Source organism: Camelina sativa, chromosome 12, assembly GCF_000633955.1.
Source record: "Camelina sativa cultivar DH55 chromosome 12, Cs, whole genome shotgun sequence".
NCBI lineage: Eukaryota > Viridiplantae > Streptophyta > Magnoliopsida > Brassicales > Brassicaceae > Camelina > Camelina sativa.
This window is the reverse complement of record NC_025696.1, coordinates 6283846-6302814: the sequence shown is the minus strand read 5'-3', so window position 1 is coordinate 6302814 and position 18969 is coordinate 6283846. Positions and strand designations below refer to the sequence as shown.

Here is an 18969-nt window from a genome sequence, read left to right as displayed (position 1 = left end):
ATATATAACTAACAAGAGACTTGCCCATAGAGGAGCGGGCGAATAATCTTCTTTGTAACTTTGCCTATATTACAAAACAACGCCAAAAGCTTTCGCTTTAGATCATGTCCACCTTTCACGTAACATCGATTTTTTTGTCCGCCGCGTTATGCCTAACGCTTATTCTTATGCCGCAACAAACAAATGCGGCTAGAGCGTTCTTCGTGTTTGGTGACTCACTCGTGGACAGTGGTAACAACAATTACTTAGTCACCACCGCTCGTGCCGATTCTCCTCCCTACGGAATAGATTATCCGACAGGTCGACCAACCGGTCGTTTCTCCAATGGCTTGAACCTTCCTGACATTATCAGTAAGACGCCGTGTTCAATTCTTTTTAATTTTGTTTCAATATTTTTTTGGGGCTTATTAAAAGTGATTTTGCATGGGGATTTAGGTGAACAAATTGGATCTGAGCCGACATTACCAATTCTTAGCCCTGAGCTCACCGGAGAGAAGCTATTGATCGGAGCTAACTTTGCCTCTGCCGGCATTGGGATACTTAACGACACCGGAGTTCAATTTGTAAGTCATCTTATATATATCTAAATTTTCATTTTTATATATATATATCTTGTTTTGAGTTGAATAAAATGTTTAATTGTTGGATCCTAATCTATTTTTTGTTTTGTTGGTGTGAATAATTAATGAAGTTGAACATACTAAGGATCGGTAGGCAATTCGAGCTGTTCCAAGAGTATCAAGAGAGAGTGAGTGAGATTATAGGTTCAGAAAAAACACAACAGCTTGTAAACGGGGCTCTTGTCCTCATGACTCTCGGAGGAAATGATTTTGTCAACAACTACTTCTTCCCCTTCTCTTCTAGAAGACGCCAATCATCTCTGGAGGAATTTAGCCAGCTTCTCATCTCCGAGTACAAGAAAATCCTTGCGGTATACTTTCTTGAGTTACACGCTACAGGTTTAGATTTTTTTGGTGCCATTTTTTTCATGCTTTTGACTCTTATGATACAGAGGCTGTACGAGTTGGGAGCAAGAAGGGTGATGGTGACAGGAACAGGACCGTTGGGTTGTGTACCAGCTGAGCTTGCCTCATCGGGAAGTGTGAATGGAGAATGTGCACCCGAGGCCCAACAGGCTGCAGCAATCTTCAATCCGCTTTTGGTTCAAATGCTTCAGGGACTTAACAGTGAGATTGGTTCGGATGTTTTCATTGGGGCTAATGCCTTTAATATGAATGCGGATTTCATCAACAATCCCCAAAGATTTGGTGAGTGCACTCCTTCAATTGGTATATGTGTGTCCTGAATCACTTTTAGACCTAATTTTATGCATTTTCATAGGTTTCGTGACGTCTAAGGTAGCGTGTTGCGGGCAAGGAGCATACAACGGGCGAGGCATTTGCACCCCATTATCGAGCCTATGCCCTGACCGCAACGCGTATGCTTTCTGGGACCCTTTCCACCCGACCGAGAAAGCCACCCGACTCATCGTCCAACAAATCATGACTGGTTCGGCTGAGTACATGAACCCCATGAACCTTAGTACTATCATGGCTTTAGATTCAAGAATTTAATTAAGGAAGGAAGCAATCTTTTACGGAATATACCTATATTATATGTGACACAAGATGTCTGATATTTAAGTGTAATCAGTATCTCTATTTAAGTTTAACAGTTTTCAGTATCGGCTTTAGATACTATTCATGATGTTTATTAATTTCAGTTTTCCATATATAATAAAATTTTGCAAGGCTGTCAAACATTGGTAAGGAACTAAGAATTGTTTTGTTAGTTTTTCTCTCTAGTGAAGAGTCTCTGTCTCTGCTCTGTATTTCCTGTTTTGTTCAATTTTTTGTGGATAATTGTCTCGTCAATTTTACGAAGGGCTTGATACATCTTTGTCAATACTCAGAGCCGCAACTATAGCCATTTCTACATATATCTTTGTCGATAAATACTTTGCAAATATTTTAAGTTGAAGTGTTTCTAAGCTATGAATGGCCAACATCATTCCACGTGAAAAGAAAGTTAGAAGATTATAGATAGAAGAAAAAAAAAACAATGTATATCGATTTTAAAATATATATGGTTCGTTCCTTCTACAAGTTGCTTATATACTCCAAATTTGTGCTTAGATAACTTCTCGGAAATGATAAGTTCTCACTCAGCCGGGAAGTGTGGACATATTCACTATCATAATCATCAGCTCTAGTGTTTTGTCACACTATGCACATCTTTCTCCATTTTTGGTCTCTTTGATACATCCACATGGGAGAAAGCAAGCAAATATTTATATTTTAAACGAAAACATCCAAGAGCTTATACGGGAGAAAGCAAGGCAGATATCAATTGTTTTTTGTTTTTTTCATCAATCACTGCAAAAGCCTATATAGATAAATACTAAATGTTTCCTGATATTAATTGTTGTATTGTACTCTTCTTAAAGAGATTTGCTTAGTAATGAAGTTGTTGTTTTCTGAGGCACTCAATACAAAAATAACTTTGCAAAAATATCAGTTTGCTCGTACATATTTATATGTCCATTTGTGTACGACATAAGACAACAACAACAACAAAAAAAAGAGTGATGACGTCAGTACTGAAGACGTCATAGGACGTTTTAGAGCTTATCTAAGCACAAAATTGAGAGAAAAGTAGAAGAAAAATAACTCACCACTATAGGCCAAAACATTATAATAAAACGAGAGAACCGCTTACGACAAATTTTTAGTTTCTCCTTCTTTCTTTTAAGGTATATTTTAACAAATTCACAACTTTTTCTTTGCTATATTTTTTTGCTTCTGTTTTTCTTAGTATACAAGTCAGAAATCTCCTATATGATCGTATTATTTTTTCTGGCGACTTCTATTAGAACTTTTGTTCATATATTTTCTTTTTGTCTCAAAGAGATGAATCATTTCTGTTCCCCACTTGGAAACGGACGATTTATATTATTTCAGATTCTTCTACTTCTTCCTCCTCCTTGATCTCTGATCTCCCAAGAAAATTCATCATGTAAATTCATATTCAAACTTTTTTCTTCTTTACTTGCATGTTTATCAGTTTATGCAACTTGATGAGTATGATTTTAGGGTTTGTGGTTTTGTTTGAGATTAGGGGTGAAGATGATATAGTGGAGCTCTTATGGAAGAGCGGTCAAGTCGTTCCAAGCAGCCATCAGACACAGAGACCCTCCTCCGGTCCTCTACCCATTCTCCGCGGCAGCGGAAGCGGAGAAGGAAATGCTCCTCTACCGCAGCCTACACCTCCCCTGCATCATCATCTCTTCAACCAAGAAGACGAAATGGCTTCTTGGCTTCACCATCCTAATCGCCAAGATTATTTCTACTCTGGCGTCACCTCGACTCCGGCTACTCTCCCCCAAAGAAGTTCGGCCTCCATGGCACCACCAGGTCCACCACCACCTAGTTCTCAGTACATTATGATGCCGGAGAGACCCACCCGTCAAGTTTTGGCTGCGAGAAGGGCGGACAATTTTATGAACTTCTCGAGTTTAAGAGGGAACATATTTACCGGCGGTAGAGATGAAGCTGGACCGTCCATGCAGATGAGCTCGAGTGCGACCCCGTCGTCTTTTGCAATTGGATCATGTGTAATACCAGCGACGACTGAGGGCACCAAGAGTCGAGTATCGCCTACTTTTACCGTTCCTAGTCGTCGGAACGAAACGGTGGCTATTGAGACAACGGTTTGTGAGATCGCCGAAACAAAGCCGATTCATATACAACCAGCTACAGATATTGCCGAAGACAGGAAGCAAAAGGAAAGAGAAGAAACCAATGCCGAAATGCAGGTGAGTCATAGGCTCATAGCTCTATTAATAGGCGCACTCATGACTCATGTATATGATAGTTGATGACAGAAGAACACGTTTGTGTCTAGGAAAACACTCATTATAATTACAATGGTAGTTACACAATATATATATAATCATTGAATGATACTAAAGAATATTCTATATATAGATTCTAGATGATCCTTTAGTCTTTGTCATGTCGCCGCGTGTTAGTCACTTGACCCATGCATTTTACAAGTCAATGCTTATTTTTTTATTTTTTATTTTGGTGGTGTACAGGAAACTCCAGAAGCTCGTGGTTCAAATTCTAGGAAGAGGTCACGAGCTGCAGAAATGCATAACCTTTCCGAAAGGGTTCTTACCTTTCCATTAGAATTTTCAAGATTCTGTATTTCAACAATGGGCTCTTCTATGTTTCATCTCCTTTAGAACTTTTTGTTGTTTTTTAACAGAGACGGAGAGAAAAAATTAACGAGAAGCTGAAGACTCTGCAAGAACTCATTCCTGGATGCAGCAAGGTTATTCACAATTTTTTTTTTTTTTTTTGTAACTACCGTACTTGTTATTAAACATAAGGTTGATTCTGACTTTGTGCTATGATCTGATTCTGATCAGAAGGATAAAGCTTCAACGCTGGATAGTGTTATCGAGTACGTGAAATCGGTCCAGATGAAAGAGCAGGTATGCCCTCCAAAACCGAATGTGTGTCTGAACGTGGAAACAACTTAGAAATGAATCTAGTTATGTTGATAAACGTTGAAGAATGTTTAGGTCATGCATGGCTGAGATTTACTATTTGAACCGATGTTGTTATGTTGCCAGATGAAGTCGATGGGACAAGGTATGGTGCCATCAACGATGTCTGCGGAGAATACGCCTCAGTTAATGCCCCACATGAGGATGATGGATATGAACCGGCCTCCTCCATTAATACCTTTCTCCGGCACACCTTTTCCTAGGCCGCCTCCTATTGCGGGTGTAGGTTCATCATGCCCAGCACCACGCTACCCTAATGATCCATCTAGAGTCCACTTACAAAGTCCTCAGCCTAACCCGGTGTCGAACCAGCCTCAGTTTCCGACTTACATGAATCCCTATAGCCAGTTTGTTGGTTTCCACCAGATGCAACAACCTCCTTCTTCATTGCATGTAATTTTTTCCTAGTATTCATTGTGCCTATTCCTCTGTTCCTACAAATGATGATGCTCACAAGATCCTTGATAAAAATTGTTCTTATAGAGTCAAACAACATCACATTTCAGCCATCCAAGTAGTAGCAAAGAACCTGATGATCAGGGCAACCAATCAACAGGTTAGTATAGATCAGCGAATACAGGTTTTTCTTGCAAGACAAGTTAATATTCTGACAGATGCATCTACATTGTGTCTCTGCAGGTTAATGTGTGGAGTTAAAAAAGATAAGTTATCCAAACAAATTACTAATGTAGATTTGGTCTCTTAAAGGTTAAAGGTAGGTAGCTAGGTCTTCTTTACTTTTATTTTTCCTGTTTATGCAAATGTCAGAATCTGGAATCGAGGTGGTCAATATATATACACAGGTTGCAAACTTGCAAGGACCATAACTAATTAAAAACACAATGACTAAGCCAAAGTACATGAACATCCTCGACTCCTCGTTGTATGTTACAAATGTGCTGTAGGCCAAACAAGTGCGTTAGGGAAAACAAAAACTTAAACATGTTAAACACAAACACTAAAAGCCAAATGCAAACACTAGCTCAAACTTAACACAAAGACTCAGCTAACAACTCCTTAAGTTGGAGATTGTTTTCTATGACTAATGTGACAGATATACGGACGACGATGAGGAATCATAATGCCCTAAAGCATAAATCATGTATTTGTATGTATCCGAATGGCCAAACGTCATCCTACGTCAAAAGAAATGATTATGTAACACACATGTAATAATATTTTTTTTGGAAAATGAAAAAGAAGAAATACATTTGGCTGAAACTCATCAACGTCACACAAGTATGTAAAAGAAATCGAAAAGTTCAGGACGCAGAGATGGAGCCAAAAAAAAAAAACAGGACGCTGCAGAACCAATATATAAATGTTTATTGATATTGTCGTGCATACTAAGAAGAAGATGTTATCTTTGTTATAAAAGAAAAATATATATATATATATATATATATATACTAGAAAGTAGCCCACGCAATAAATAAAGAATCAAGTTTCTATTTAATTGTATATGAAATGTACATATAATTGTTAATATATGTCTTAAAAATTAATTTTCATAATATTATGGTTTAACTATAATATTTTAATATATAATTGTTATATGTTGCTTCGTAAAATAGTCATTTTAAGATAGAGAAAATTAAAAATTTAAATTACACAGAATTGTTGAAAATATTTAGACAATATGTTACTATAATAATAGGACCATTGTTTTAGTTACGGCAAAATCAATTTAATTTTGTATTTTCATTAAGTAATTAAGATAAATTATATTTTTTTACATTTTTTTTAAAAAAAAACTGAGAAGTAGTCTAAAAAGAAAATTGTAAGACCTTACTATATAATTACTTTGATAGATAATTTAATGTTGTTCTATATATAAATTTTACTTTCATCATATAAAAGTAATACTTAACAATAAATAATTTTAAAAGAAATACCCTCTCTTGAAATCCATTTTCAATAATATCCTTATACATATACAAAATAACTAAATTATAAACCCTAAACTTCAAATACTAAGAAGGGGTAATTGGTTCTATGATTTTAATAGATTTGGATATCCAGATAAAAATCATGTGTTATTCAATCATTGATCTTAAAATACTTATCAAATAAACATACTAAACATTATCTCTCCATCACTCTTGAATGAACTTACCTCAACTTTTTTTTTTTGTTTTGTGAATGATTTCATAAGTATTGATGTACCATTTTTTCTATTGCTTGCTTTTTTTATGACTCACCTCTGTATAATTAACTTTTATTTTGCTCGGTCCAAATGTTTGAAGTGCCTTTGATATGCCTCCATCTTCATGGATAGTGATTCTCCACAATCCAGCTTGGCCAATATTGTAATATGAAACAAAATCTCTTTCATCCAACAAAATGAAAATGTTGCCAGAAATCATAATCCGGCCTTCTTTCCATTTATCATTGAAAATTTTAAACACTATATTAGTTTAAAAATTATGTAGGACTGTATTAAATGGTTATATTAGACAATACTCCCTCTGTTCCTGATTAATCCATATTTTAGGATTTTCAAACATATTAGAAACTGACTTTAGTCGCATTATTTTTTTCGATTAACAAATTTCAACCAACAATTTTCAGTTTCTTTTTTGAAGTTTACAATTTGTCATTAATTACTTATTAAAAATATATAGAAAACCTAAAATTTGTTTTTTGTGCAACATTTTTGTTCTCTAGAAAATGGATTAATAAGGAATGGATGGAGTAGATTTTAGTGAGAAAAACATATTGTTTAATAGGACAAAATTATTTTACAAAATGTACCTTGTCAATGCATCTATGTAAGTATTCTACCAAAAATAAAATGCGTCTACGTAACTGTAAAAGTTGAAAAAGACTTGGCCATGTTTTTCACTCTTTTTCGTATATGTGAAACACAGAACACATGAAATATATCTTGATTATGGAGAAAAAGAGTAAATATATTTTGATTAATTATAAGGACCCCTTGCTAGACATCAAACCTCTGTTTGATCATCGAGGATTGGAGAAGAGTACCATCATATCAAGAAACTTGACGATCTGTTTTCCTCTTGCAGCGATGATGATACGTTAGAGCAGGTCTATAATTTGAGAGTAAATTTGAGTCCAAGTATTTAAGTAAATGTCTACATATGGCTATATATACGTACACTATTTGAATGTTAGATAGATGTTATTCTTAGGTTCAAAATATTTTATTGACAGTTACAAATTTGGGAATTATGGAATTTGGTGTCATAACTTTTGTAACATAAATATTTTCATTAGATTAAATACAGTTCAATGCGTGGTTATTGAAATTATAAAAACGCATCTCTCTTTAATGCATGGTGAAAGAAATTTGTAACCCACTACATGATATTAAATATAAAATTTCAATATATTTTCCATATAAGAAATAATCAAACTTAATGATTTAATTAATACTGTTTTAAATATGTCACTTACAATTGTGTAATAAAATAAATAGATAGAAAATCAAGAAAAGTCAACATATATCAAAATCTTCTTTTATATATATATATATATATATATGATTTTGAACATGACAACAATTCTGAAATACTCTTGACAGATCGATTTTATGTTGATATGTGCATTGATATTAAAGGAAAAGCTATTATTGTGTAATTTATACATTATTATGTAATTTATCATAATTTAATAGGAATTTAGTGGAACTGACTAACTTTATTGCCTACTCAATTAACAAAAGGAAAAAATATATGATTTTAAAAAGTGTAATAATTAAAGTTTATAAAATTACATAAAGGCATAATCATAATCATGTATTTAAACTATTTCATTTCTCATCCAAGATATGATTTTTATTATGATATTTTCTTTTATTATAAAATAGTGTGTATTTTTTCACTTAAAAGGATGAAAGAAAAATTAAATCGAATGTAAGATAATGTGTAAAACAGATGTATCAAATATCAGTTAATTTATTAGTAAATGTTAAAGAATATTAGATTTTGTATCAAATATATAATATGAGATTTTATTATAAAACAATCTGATTTTGTTTAACAAAAGAACTTAAGATATAAAAGTGGATTTAAAAATATATGTCAATTGTACCAACTGGATAAGAGAAGTATGATTATTTGAAATTGAAAATGATATAAATTTGTTGAAAAAAATTTGAAATAAAAGATGACAGATGTCACTAAAAAAGAATGTCAAATGTTGCAATATGAGTAAGAGTTAGGAAAAACCTTCTCATATTATATAAGATATATACTAGTACTAGCTCATTCCATAATGAACAAGAAACCAAAGTGGAGAAATAAAAGAGTCGATGCGAAGAGTGACGACGTCATTGTGAATGCTAAAAACGTTCATTCAGTGTATTGTATACATAGAGACACATATCCGGAAATGAGATAGAGACCTTATCCGCAGTTCCTAAAATAGACATTCTAAAGCATAAAATTTGGGAATGACAAGGATGATGATTTGATCAGTAGAAGGGGAAAGAAAGAAACTCAACGTATCTGACCCAAAAAAACATTTTATATAAACACTGTTCACTAAGTGGTTTTTTGGAGCTTTCTGGTTAAACGAGACAAAATTCTCTTCCTTTTGAACAATTCACATATAAAAATATAGATATTTCTGATAAATGGTATACAAATCGCAAAATGTGTTTTTGGGTTTGTCTAAAAATTTATTATTATTATTATTTTTTTGGTTGTCTTAATTTATATAAATAGTTGTTGTTCCCTACTTCAAAAACCAACGAGGATGATGATATCTTCTCACATTCTTCTGATTCTACTTTTTCCTCCTCTGCTTGATCAGACAAATCCAATCCATCATGTAAGATTCCTTTTGACTTTTGCAAGTTTTTTTGTTGTTGTTGTTGTTGTTGTTGTTTGATGTGTCTAAATTTAAGGTTTGTTTGAGATTTAGGGGTGAAGATGATTTAGTGGAGCTCTTATGGAAGAGTGGTCAAGTAGTTCAAAGAAGCCATACACAAAGACCCTCTTCTCCTCCTCCTCCTCCTCCTCCTCCTCCTCCTCCTCCTCCTCCTCCTCCTCCTCCTCCTCCTCCTCCTCCTCCTCCTCCTCCTCCTCCTCCTCCTCCTCCTCCTCCTCCTCCTCCTCCTCCTCCTCCTCCTCCTCCTCCTCCTCCTCCTCCTCCTCCTCCTCCTCCTCCTCCTCCTCCTCCTCCTCCTCCTCCTCCTCCTCCTCCTCCTCCTCCTCCTCCTCCTCCTCCTCCTCCTCCTCCTCCTCCTCCTCCTCCTCCTCCTCCTCCTCCTCCTCCTCCTCCTCCTCCTCCTCCTCCTCCTCCTCCTCCTCCTCCTCCTCCTCCTCCTCCTCCTCCTCCTCCTCCTCCTCCTCCTCCTCCTCCTCCTCCTCCTCCTCCTCCTCCTCCTCCTCCTCCTCCTCCTCCTCCTCCTCCTCCTCCTCCTCGGCCTTGTCCTCCTACCATTCTCCGTGGCAGTGGAAGCGGTGGTGGTGGTGGAGGAGAAGAAAATGTTTCTCTTCAGCTTCCGCAGCCTGAACCTCAGCCTTACATGCATCATCAGAATCTCTTCATTCAAGAAGATGAAATGGCGTCTTGGCTTTACCATTCTTACCACCAAGATTATTTCTGCTCCGAACTTTTATACCCTGGCGTCGCCTCCACTCACGCTACTCATCCACAAAGCTCTGTCTCGTTGGCACCATCACCCAGTGCTCCGTACATTCTGCCGCCGGAGAGACCCATCGGTCATAATTTGCCCGTGACAAGGGTGGAGAATCTTATGAACTTCTCGTGGCTAAGAAGGAACATATATACCAGCGGTAGAGTGGAAGTTGGACAATCGATCCCGGTGCAGGTTGGTTCGAGCGCAACCACGTCATCCTCGGTTACTCTCCCGCAAACTTTGGCCTCTCTGGCACAACCAGCACCTAGTGCTCAGTACATTCTGACGGAAAATAGACCCACCGGTCAAGTTTCTACGAACTTCTCAAGGCTAAGAGGGAACATGTTTACCGGCGGTCGAGTTGAAGCTGGACCATCCATGGAGGTGGGCTCGAGCGCGACCCCGTCGTCTTCTGCAATTGAATCATGTGTACTACCAGCGACGGAGGGCACGGGTAGTCGAGTGTCGCATACTTTTGCAGTTCCCGGTCTTGATCGAAACGGAAAGGCTGTGGCGATTGAGACGGCCAGAACACCAACGTCAGGAGTATGCAAGGCCGAAACAGAGCCGATTCAGGTACAACCAGCGACTGAGATGGGAATTGCCGAAGACAGGAAGCGAAAGGAGAGAGAGGAAACCGTTGCCGGATTTCAGGTGTGTCACAGCTCCGATAGGTTTAACCTGCGCGCCCATGTAAGACTTAACCTTTCCATGCATGTTTCGTGGCGTACAGGGAACTGAAGAAGCTCGTGTTTCAAAATCTAGGAAGAGGTCACGAGCTGCAGAAATGCATAACCTCGCCGAAAGGGTTCTTATATTTTCCTTTATGGTTTCCAAAAATGGACTCTCTGTTTCATCTCTCCATTGAAACTTGTTTTTGTTTTTAACAGAAACGGAGAGAAAAGATCAACGAGAAGATGAACGCTCTGCAAGAACTCATTCCTGGCTCCAGAAAGGTGTCGTTCACAATTTTTTTTTATAACTTGTTGTTATGAGACGTAAGGTTGTTTCTGATTCAGATTTGTTCTGTCTATATACTCTGATCAGTCTGATAGAGCTTCAATGTTGGAGGATGTTATTCAGTTCGTGAAAAAACTAAATAGCCAAGTACAGGTATGCCCTCAACAATAGAATGTGTGTTTGAACATGGAAATAGCTTAGATGAATCTAGCTAGGACTAGAGTTTTATTTGTGTCTACCTACCGACCAACATCTTCGCAGGTTTTGGTTCCTAAAAAGTTAAGGTTTAATGCCCGCAGATTCATCTTCTTGGAAGGGTTATAAAGTTTCATGGGAGATAATTGCAAATCTTATAAGTCTCTCTACTTGGAAAATACTGGTACTTGGATTAGATGAGATGACCTTATAACTGATTCCACTTATTATGCCCTGTTCTTGAGGTCTTACTTTTCTGTTTTGCTTCACAACTTTACAGGATTATATATGTCTTCATGACATGACTGAGATTTTAATATCTGAATCGATGTTGTTATGCCAGATGATATCTACGGTACAAAGTACGATGCCGCCTATGATGAATGCAGGGAATATGCAACAGTTCATGCCTCAGATGGGCATGGGGATGATGGGTATGAATCAGCCTCCATTTATGCCTTCACCTAAGCCGCCTCATATTGCGGATCCACCATATCCAGCACCGCACCACCCTTTTCCAAACATTCAGACCTCTGTCCCATCCACAGTTCATTTACCAACACCGCAGCCTAACGTGGTGCCGAACCAGCCGCAGTTTCCGGCATACATGAATCCTTATAGTCAGTTTCTTGGTTCCCACCAGATGCAACAACTTCCTCCTCCTCCATCGCAGGTAATTCTTTTCCATGTATCCATTGCGCTTGTTCCTCTCTTCAATAGCAAATGGTGATGCTCACGAAAGCGTTTTAAAAAAATTGGTTTGTATAGAGTCAAACAACATCACAGCCGAGTGTAAGCCAAGCAAGTACTAACAAGGAACTTGAGGATCAGGGCAACCAACCAACAGGTTAGTAAGAATCAGGGAGTGAAGTCTTTTCTTGCGAGATAAGTTAATGGCCAAGATACTGACTTAGACATCTCCATTGTGTGGTTGCTGGCTGAAGTCGTGGAGTTAAAAACGATCTGTTCTCCAAGGAAATCACAATTTTGAAGAAAGCCAAAATGGCTAACATGTAGAGAGATGTTATGTCTGTCACTCTGTCAGTCTGTGTAAGGTTAAAGTAGGTCCCTTTACTGTTTGTTAGAACGTAGAATCTACGGTGTCAATGTATACAGGTTGCAAGGTGGGCCAAGAGAAGAGAGATGTTTGTGCATTACACCCTAACCTTGAACTCCCTATAAAAACTATCATGACAATACATAGAAAAGGAGCAAAAGTAATAGCTGAATTGTTGAGACTATATGTTACAAGTGTAAAGTGCCATTTTGACCGGCTAACATCTCCTATGTCAAAAGAAATATTTATATCTATATATATAGCATTTGGAAGTAGTAGCTGCGTCAAAACTCAAAAAAAAACATGTTCTGAAATATAACGCCAAAATGACTAAATATTTTATTGATATTGCAGAGAGGATGGTGTGAGAAGAAGTCTGTTTGTTTCCTAAGGTTGATACAAAAATCTCACTATTATTATAGTATATATTTTGTGATGTTTCTTGTTAACACGTCATTGGGAATATACCAAAAGTCATAGCACGCACGAAGACACTCATTTCCAGGGAGAGAGAGAGATATGGAGCTTATCTAAGCACAAAATCAAATGGCATCAGACAATGGAGAAGAAAATTTTCAAGCAATGTGACCCACCACTACTAAGGGTTTCTAACTCGCAAATCAACGAATCTGGGTTCTGGGTGTTTCCCTTGGAGCTTTGTGGGTAAACGACATATTTATCAGATACAGCATATGGCGGTATAGTACTTACATCATATTTAGCACGGCACTGCCCTTTTCCAACACACCAAAGCCTCTGACTCATCCAGAGTCCCTTTAGCAAGTCTGCAGCGTGTACCTCAGTGCTGAACCAGCCTCGATTTTTGACTTACATGAAGCCCTATAGCCAGTTTGTTGGTCACTTGGTCTCCATCAGTTGTAACAACCACCTCCTGATGCTCACAAGATCCTTTTAAAAAATGTTCTCATATAAGAGCCTAACAACATCACAGCAGAGTAGTAGCAAGGAACTTGAGGATAGCCAAACATTTTCTTGCGAGATAAGTTAATGGTCAAGATTCTGACAAATGCACCTCCATTGTGTTCAGGTTGATGTTGTAGAGCTAACAAGGATCAATTCTCCAAGCAAATCATAATTGTGAATATAATTAACCAGTGAGCTAGCATGTAGACTTTGTCTGTCTTTTTAAGGTTGAAGTGAGTGCTTTTTTTAGTTCTTTTCCCCTGTTTCTGTAAATGTCATTATCTAGGGAAGTCAATATATACATGTACATGTTGCNTCTCTTCATTCAAGAAGATGAAATGGCGTCTTGGCTTTACCATTCTTACAGCCAAGATTATATCTGCTCCGAACTTTTATACCACGGCGTCGCATCCACTTCTGCTACGCATCCACAAAGCTCTGTCTCGTTGGCACCATCATCCACAGCTCCGTACACTCTGCCGCCGGAGAGACCCACCGGTCAGACTTTGGCCGTGACAAGGGCGGAGAATCTTATGAACTTCTCGTGGCTAAGAAGGAACATATATTCCATGGAAGTTGGACAATCGATCCCGGCGGTGAGAGATTCGATGCAGGTTGGTTCGACCGCGACCACGTCGTCTTCGTTTACTTTCCCGCAAAGTTTGGCCTCTCTGGCACAGCTACCACCTAGTATTCAGTACATTCTGACGGCGGAGAGACCCCCTGGTCAAGTTTCTACGAACTTCTCGAGGCTAGGAGGGAACATGTTTACCGGCGGTCGAGTTGAAGCTAGACCGTCCATGGAGGTGGGCTCGAGCGCGACCCCGTCGTCTTCTGCAATTGAATCATGTGTACTACCACCGACGGAGAGTCCAGTGTCGCGCACTTTTGCAGTTCCCGTTGTTGATCCAAAGGGAAAGGCTGTGGCGATTGAGACGGCCAGAACACCGTCGTCCGAGGTATGCAAGGTCGAAACAGAGCCGATTCAGGTACAACCAGCGACTCAGATGGGAATTACCGAAGACAAGAAGCGAAAGGAGAGAGAGGAAACCGTTGCCGGAATCCAGGTGAGTCACAGCTCAGGTAGGTTTAACCTGCGCGCCCATGTAAGGCTTAACCTTTCCATGTTTCGTGGCGTACAGGGAACTGAAGAAGCTCGTGTTTCAAAATCTAGGAAGAGGTCACGAGCTGCAGAAATGCATAACCTCGCCGAAAGGGTTCTTATATTTTCCTTTATGGTTTCCAAAAATGGACTCTCTGTTTCATCTCTCCATTGAAACTTGTTTTTGTTTTTAACAGAAACGGAGAGAAAAGATCAACGAGAAGATGAACGCTCTGCAAGAACTCATTCCTGGCTCCAGAAAGGTGTCGTTCACAATTTTTTTTTATAACTTGTTGTTATGAGACGTAAGGTTGTTTCTGATTCAGATTTGTTCTGTCTATATACTCTGATCAGTCTGATAGAGCTTCAATGTTGGAGGATGTTATTCAGTTCGTGAAAAAACTAAATAGCCAAGTACAGGTATGCCCTCAACAATAGAATGTGTGTTTGAACATGGAAATAGCTTAGATGAATCTAGCTAGGACTAGAGTTTTATTTGTGTCTACCTACCGACCAACATCTTCGCAGGTTTTGGTTCCTAAAAAGTTAAGGTTTAATGCCCGCAGATTCATCTTCTTGGAAGGGTTATAAAGTTTCATGGGAGATAATTGCAAATCTTATAAGTCTCTCTACTTGGAAAATACTGGTACTTGGATTAGATGAGATGACCTTATAACTGATTCCACTTATTATGCCCTGTTCTTGAGGTCTTACTTTTCTGTTTTGCTTCACAACTTTACAGGATTATATATGTCTTCATGACATGACTGAGATTTTAATATCTGAATCGATGTTGTTATGCCAGATGATATCTACGGTACAAAGTACGATGCCGCCTATGATGAATGCAGGGAATATGCAACAGTTCATGCCTCAGATGGGCATGGGGATGATGGGTATGAATCAGCCTCCATTTATGCCTTCACCTAAGCCGCCTCATATTGCGGATCCACCATATCCAGCACCGCACCACCCTTTTCCAAACATTCAGACCTCTGTCCCATCCACAGTTCATTTACCAACACCGCAGCCTAACGTGGTGCCGAACCAGCCGCAGTTTCCGGCATACATGAATCCTTATAGTCAGTTTCTTGGTTCCCACCAGATGCAACAACTTCCTCCTCCTCCATCGCAGGTAATTCTTTTCCATGTATCCATTGCGCTTGTTCCTCTCTTCAATAGCAAATGGTGATGCTCACGAAAGCGTTTTAAAAAAATTGGTTTGTATAGAGTCAAACAACATCACAGCCGAGTGTAAGCCAAGCAAGTACTAACAAGGAACTTGAGGATCAGGGCAACCAACCAACAGGTTAGTAAGAATCAGGGAGTGAAGTCTTTTCTTGCGAGATAAGTTAATGGCCAAGATACTGACTTAGACATCTCCATTGTGTGGTTGCTGGCTGAAGTCGTGGAGTTAAAAACGATCTGTTCTCCAAGGAAATCACAATTTTGAAGAAAGCCAAAATGGCTAACATGTAGAGAGATGTTATGTCTGTCACTCTGTCAGTCTGTGTAAGGTTAAAGTAGGTCCCTTTACTGTTTGTTAGAACGTAGAATCTACGGTGTCAATGTATACAGGTTGCAAGGTGGGCCAAGAGAAGAGAGATGTTTGTGCATTACACCCTAACCTTGAACTCCCTATAAAAACTATCATGACAATACATAGAAAAGGAGCAAAAGTAATAGCTGAATTGTTGAGACTATATGTTACAAGTGTAAAGTGCCATTTTGACCGGCTAACATCTCCTATGTCAAAAGAAATATTTATATCTATATATATAGCATTTGGAAGTAGTAGCTGCGTCAAAACTCAAAAAAAAACATGTTCTGAAATATAACGCCAAAATGACTAAATATTTTATTGATATTGCAGAGAGGATGGTGTGAGAAGAAGTCTGTTTGTTTCCTAAGGTTGATACAAAAATCTCACTATTATTATAGTATATATTTTGTGATGTTTCTTGTTAACACGTCATTGGGAATATACCAAAAGTCATAGCACGCACGAAGACACTCATTTCCAGGGAGAGAGAGAGATATGGAGCTTATCTAAGCACAAAATCAAATGGCATCAGACAATGGAGAAGAAAATTTTCAAGCAATGTGACCCACCACTACTAAGGGTTTCTAACTCGCAAATCAACGAATCTGGGTTCTGGGTGTTTCCCTTGGAGCTTTGTGGGTAAACGACATATTTATCAGATACAGCATATGGCGGTATAGTACTTACATCATATTTAGCACGGCACTGCCCTTTTCCAACACACCAAAGCCTCTGACTCATCCAGAGTCCCTTTAGCAAGTCTGCAGCGTGTACCTCAGTGCTGAACCAGCCTCGATTTTTGACTTACATGAAGCCCTATAGCCAGTTTGTTGGTCACTTGGTCTCCATCAGTTGTAACAACCACCTCCTGATGCTCACAAGATCCTTTTAAAAAATGTTCTCATATAAGAGCCTAACAACATCACAGCAGAGTAGTAGCAAGGAACTTGAGGATAGCCAAACATTTTCTTGCGAGATAAGTTAATGGTCAAGATTCTGACAAATGCACCTCCATTGTGTTCAGGTTGATGTTGTAGAGCTAACAAGGATCAATTCTCCAAGCAAATCATAATTGTGAATATAATTAACCAGTGAGCTAGCATGTAGACTTTGTCTGTCTTTTTAAGGTTGAAGTGAGTGCTTTTTTTAGTTCTTTTCCCCTGTTTCTGTAAATGTCATTATCTAGGGAAGTCAATATATACATGTACATGTTGCAAGGTACGCCACAGAAGAGATGTTAGATACACCAAAACGGCGACGTCGTTTTTTATAGCCAATAAACATTTCACTTGAACTGTAACAAACACACTAAGCAAGAATACTTGTGGAACTTATGTTCTCAAGAGACTTCGATCACTGCTTGTCATTTACTCTTGGAAATGTTTGATAGAATCTGAAAAGAAAAGAAAAACGAAGTGAGAAACTTGGCAGAGGCTGTTTTTGCTGGTCATTGATTATTGCAAGTTCGTGAGAAGGCTTTTAAAGACTGTGTATGTACCTTGTCTGTGAATTCGCGGAAAGCTTCAACCCCCATCGCTTGATCGAGTTCCTGATAGATGCACAAACAGTTTCGTCAAATCTTGTTACTAACATCAATAACGAACCTTTGATGAAACCGTGACACAAAATGAGATCTACCTGTAATGGGTTGGAAGAACTATCAATATTGTAGATGAGTTTCTGAAGGGCTTCATCCTTTAAAGCATCTCGGATTTCACTAGAAGAAGCTGCAAAATGTTTTCAGATTTAGAAATGGCCTATGAAGCTATAAATTTGTTCAAACGTTTGTTATCCAATCACTTGAGTAAATGTCTCGTTACTCTAATCTATATGAGAGTAAGTTGGGAAGAACCATTACCAATAGCCTCGAGCTGTGCCTTCTCTAAAACAAACTTTTCTTCCTCTACATGTAACGGTCTTGCTACCGGAACTTCCTTGGCTGGAGACGCAGCTACAAAACCAAGGTTCAAACGTCTATTGTCAGATGCTAGTTTAGAGGTATTGAAACTCACTCATCCCATGAATCTAGATGCGACTAAAAGTTAGGAAGAGCCATACCAATAGCCTTATGCTGTGTCTTTTCAACAACATCATTAGTAGCTTCCTCAACATGTACTGGTCTTTCCTCAGGGACTTCCTTTGGTGGAGAAGCTGCAACAAAACCAGATCATGACTCAAACTATGATTGAACAACATACCAAACAAAAAACTAATAGAGTAAATGCACTAACCTGGATTATCCTCTGTTGAAGAAGGTTTAGCACATGGAGTCTCTGCATCATTAGTCAGATTACGTAGTAAAATTGTTCAGCTAAAACTTCATTGAAGCAAAACAGATACACAAACAAATTTTCCTCTATTTGGGGTCCAATGGACTAAGTCATTCTAAGGGTCACGAGATTGAAGCAAAGTAGAGACACTCATTGAATTCAATTTACAAAGTCGAACACTTTGAAAGTCGCAGTTAGATATTAACATCAATCAGGGAGCTAAAAAGAAAACAAAAAGGACTTACCTTTATGTATCTTGAAACAAGCCAATGAACAGCTGCAGAGACAGCCACATAACCCAAGTAAGAAACAATGACGAAAACAGAGAGTAAACCTAAATATAAACAGAGAGACGAAGAAGAAGAAAGAAGAAGACTTACTAAGGAAGAATACACGAAGGACACTTGTACTTGGATACAACCTTCTTGCAGATTTCGAGGACACATCTCTCTCTCTCTCTCAACGACGGACGCGATTCAGGGAAGAGAACAAGAGAAACCTCAATCACGAACGAGGGCAATTTGGGTTTTATTTCTTTGAGTGAGGAAAAGGAAAAAAAGGCCCAATGGGCCTAACAGTACAGTCACGGAGGACTTTTTGACTTGCTTCTTTTTTTGGTGTGTGAATTTTTCAGTATTCAGAATCAGAAGCGCCGGAGAAGAAAGATGAAGCTGAAGCAATTAGAAGGCTTGTTGGGTGATCTTGAACAGTTCTCTAATCCTAAAGTATGTTCA

General features: G+C 38.4%; 6 protein-coding genes across 6 annotated transcripts in view; 5 read left to right on the top strand and 1 right to left on the bottom strand.

Annotated features, from left to right (window-relative positions):
• On the top strand, positions 18-1762 carry LOC104730451 (GDSL esterase/lipase At4g28780-like). Its single transcript, XM_010449613.2, has 5 exons — positions 18-351; positions 436-563; positions 692-931; positions 1013-1268; positions 1342-1762. Exons 1-5 carry the CDS (start codon positions 105-107, stop codon positions 1572-1574), a joined length of 1104 nt encoding a protein of 367 aa, XP_010447915.1. The 5' UTR covers positions 18-104; the 3' UTR covers positions 1575-1762.
• Positions 2764-4993, top strand: LOC104730450 (transcription factor bHLH127-like). The gene is made up of 6 exons (XM_019233494.1): positions 2764-3872; positions 3994-4025; positions 4097-4171; positions 4270-4335; positions 4433-4498; positions 4640-4993. The coding sequence occupies exons 1-6, from the start codon at positions 3053-3055 to the stop codon at positions 4979-4981; spliced, it is 1401 nt and encodes a 466-aa protein (XP_019089039.1). The 5' UTR covers positions 2764-3052; the 3' UTR covers positions 4982-4993.
• On the top strand, positions 10069-12580 carry LOC104733248 (transcription factor bHLH119-like). Its single transcript, XM_019233493.1, has 6 exons — positions 10069-10838; positions 10918-10992; positions 11075-11140; positions 11232-11297; positions 11683-12012; positions 12108-12580. Exons 1-6 carry the CDS (start codon positions 10071-10073, stop codon positions 12189-12191), a joined length of 1389 nt encoding a protein of 462 aa, XP_019089038.1. The 5' UTR covers positions 10069-10070; the 3' UTR covers positions 12192-12580.
• Positions 13655-16125, top strand: LOC104733247 (transcription factor bHLH127-like). The gene is made up of 6 exons (XM_019234067.1): positions 13655-14387; positions 14463-14537; positions 14620-14685; positions 14777-14842; positions 15228-15557; positions 15653-16125. Exons 1-6 carry the CDS (start codon positions 13659-13661, stop codon positions 15734-15736), a joined length of 1350 nt encoding a protein of 449 aa, XP_019089612.1. The 5' UTR covers positions 13655-13658; the 3' UTR covers positions 15737-16125.
• Positions 17129-18669, bottom strand: LOC104733246 (zinc finger HIT domain-containing protein 3; the record flags this gene model as incomplete). Its single annotated transcript, XM_010452842.2, is given in 8 exon segments — positions 17129-17358; positions 17464-17514; positions 17604-17692; positions 17824-17916; positions 18024-18116; positions 18197-18238; positions 18481-18512; positions 18616-18669. Coding segments are annotated over 8 exon segments (484 nt in total), but the record flags the coding sequence as incomplete, so codon positions are not given.
• Positions 18853-18969, top strand: part of LOC104730449 (methyltransferase-like protein 5) — a 1707-nt gene continuing 1590 nt past the window's right edge. The window contains exon 1 of the mRNA XM_010449610.1: positions 18853-18960. Coding sequence (XP_010447912.1) covers positions 18901-18960 — 60 coding nt within the window. The 5' untranslated portion in view covers positions 18853-18900. The remainder of the gene's footprint in view (positions 18961-18969) is intronic.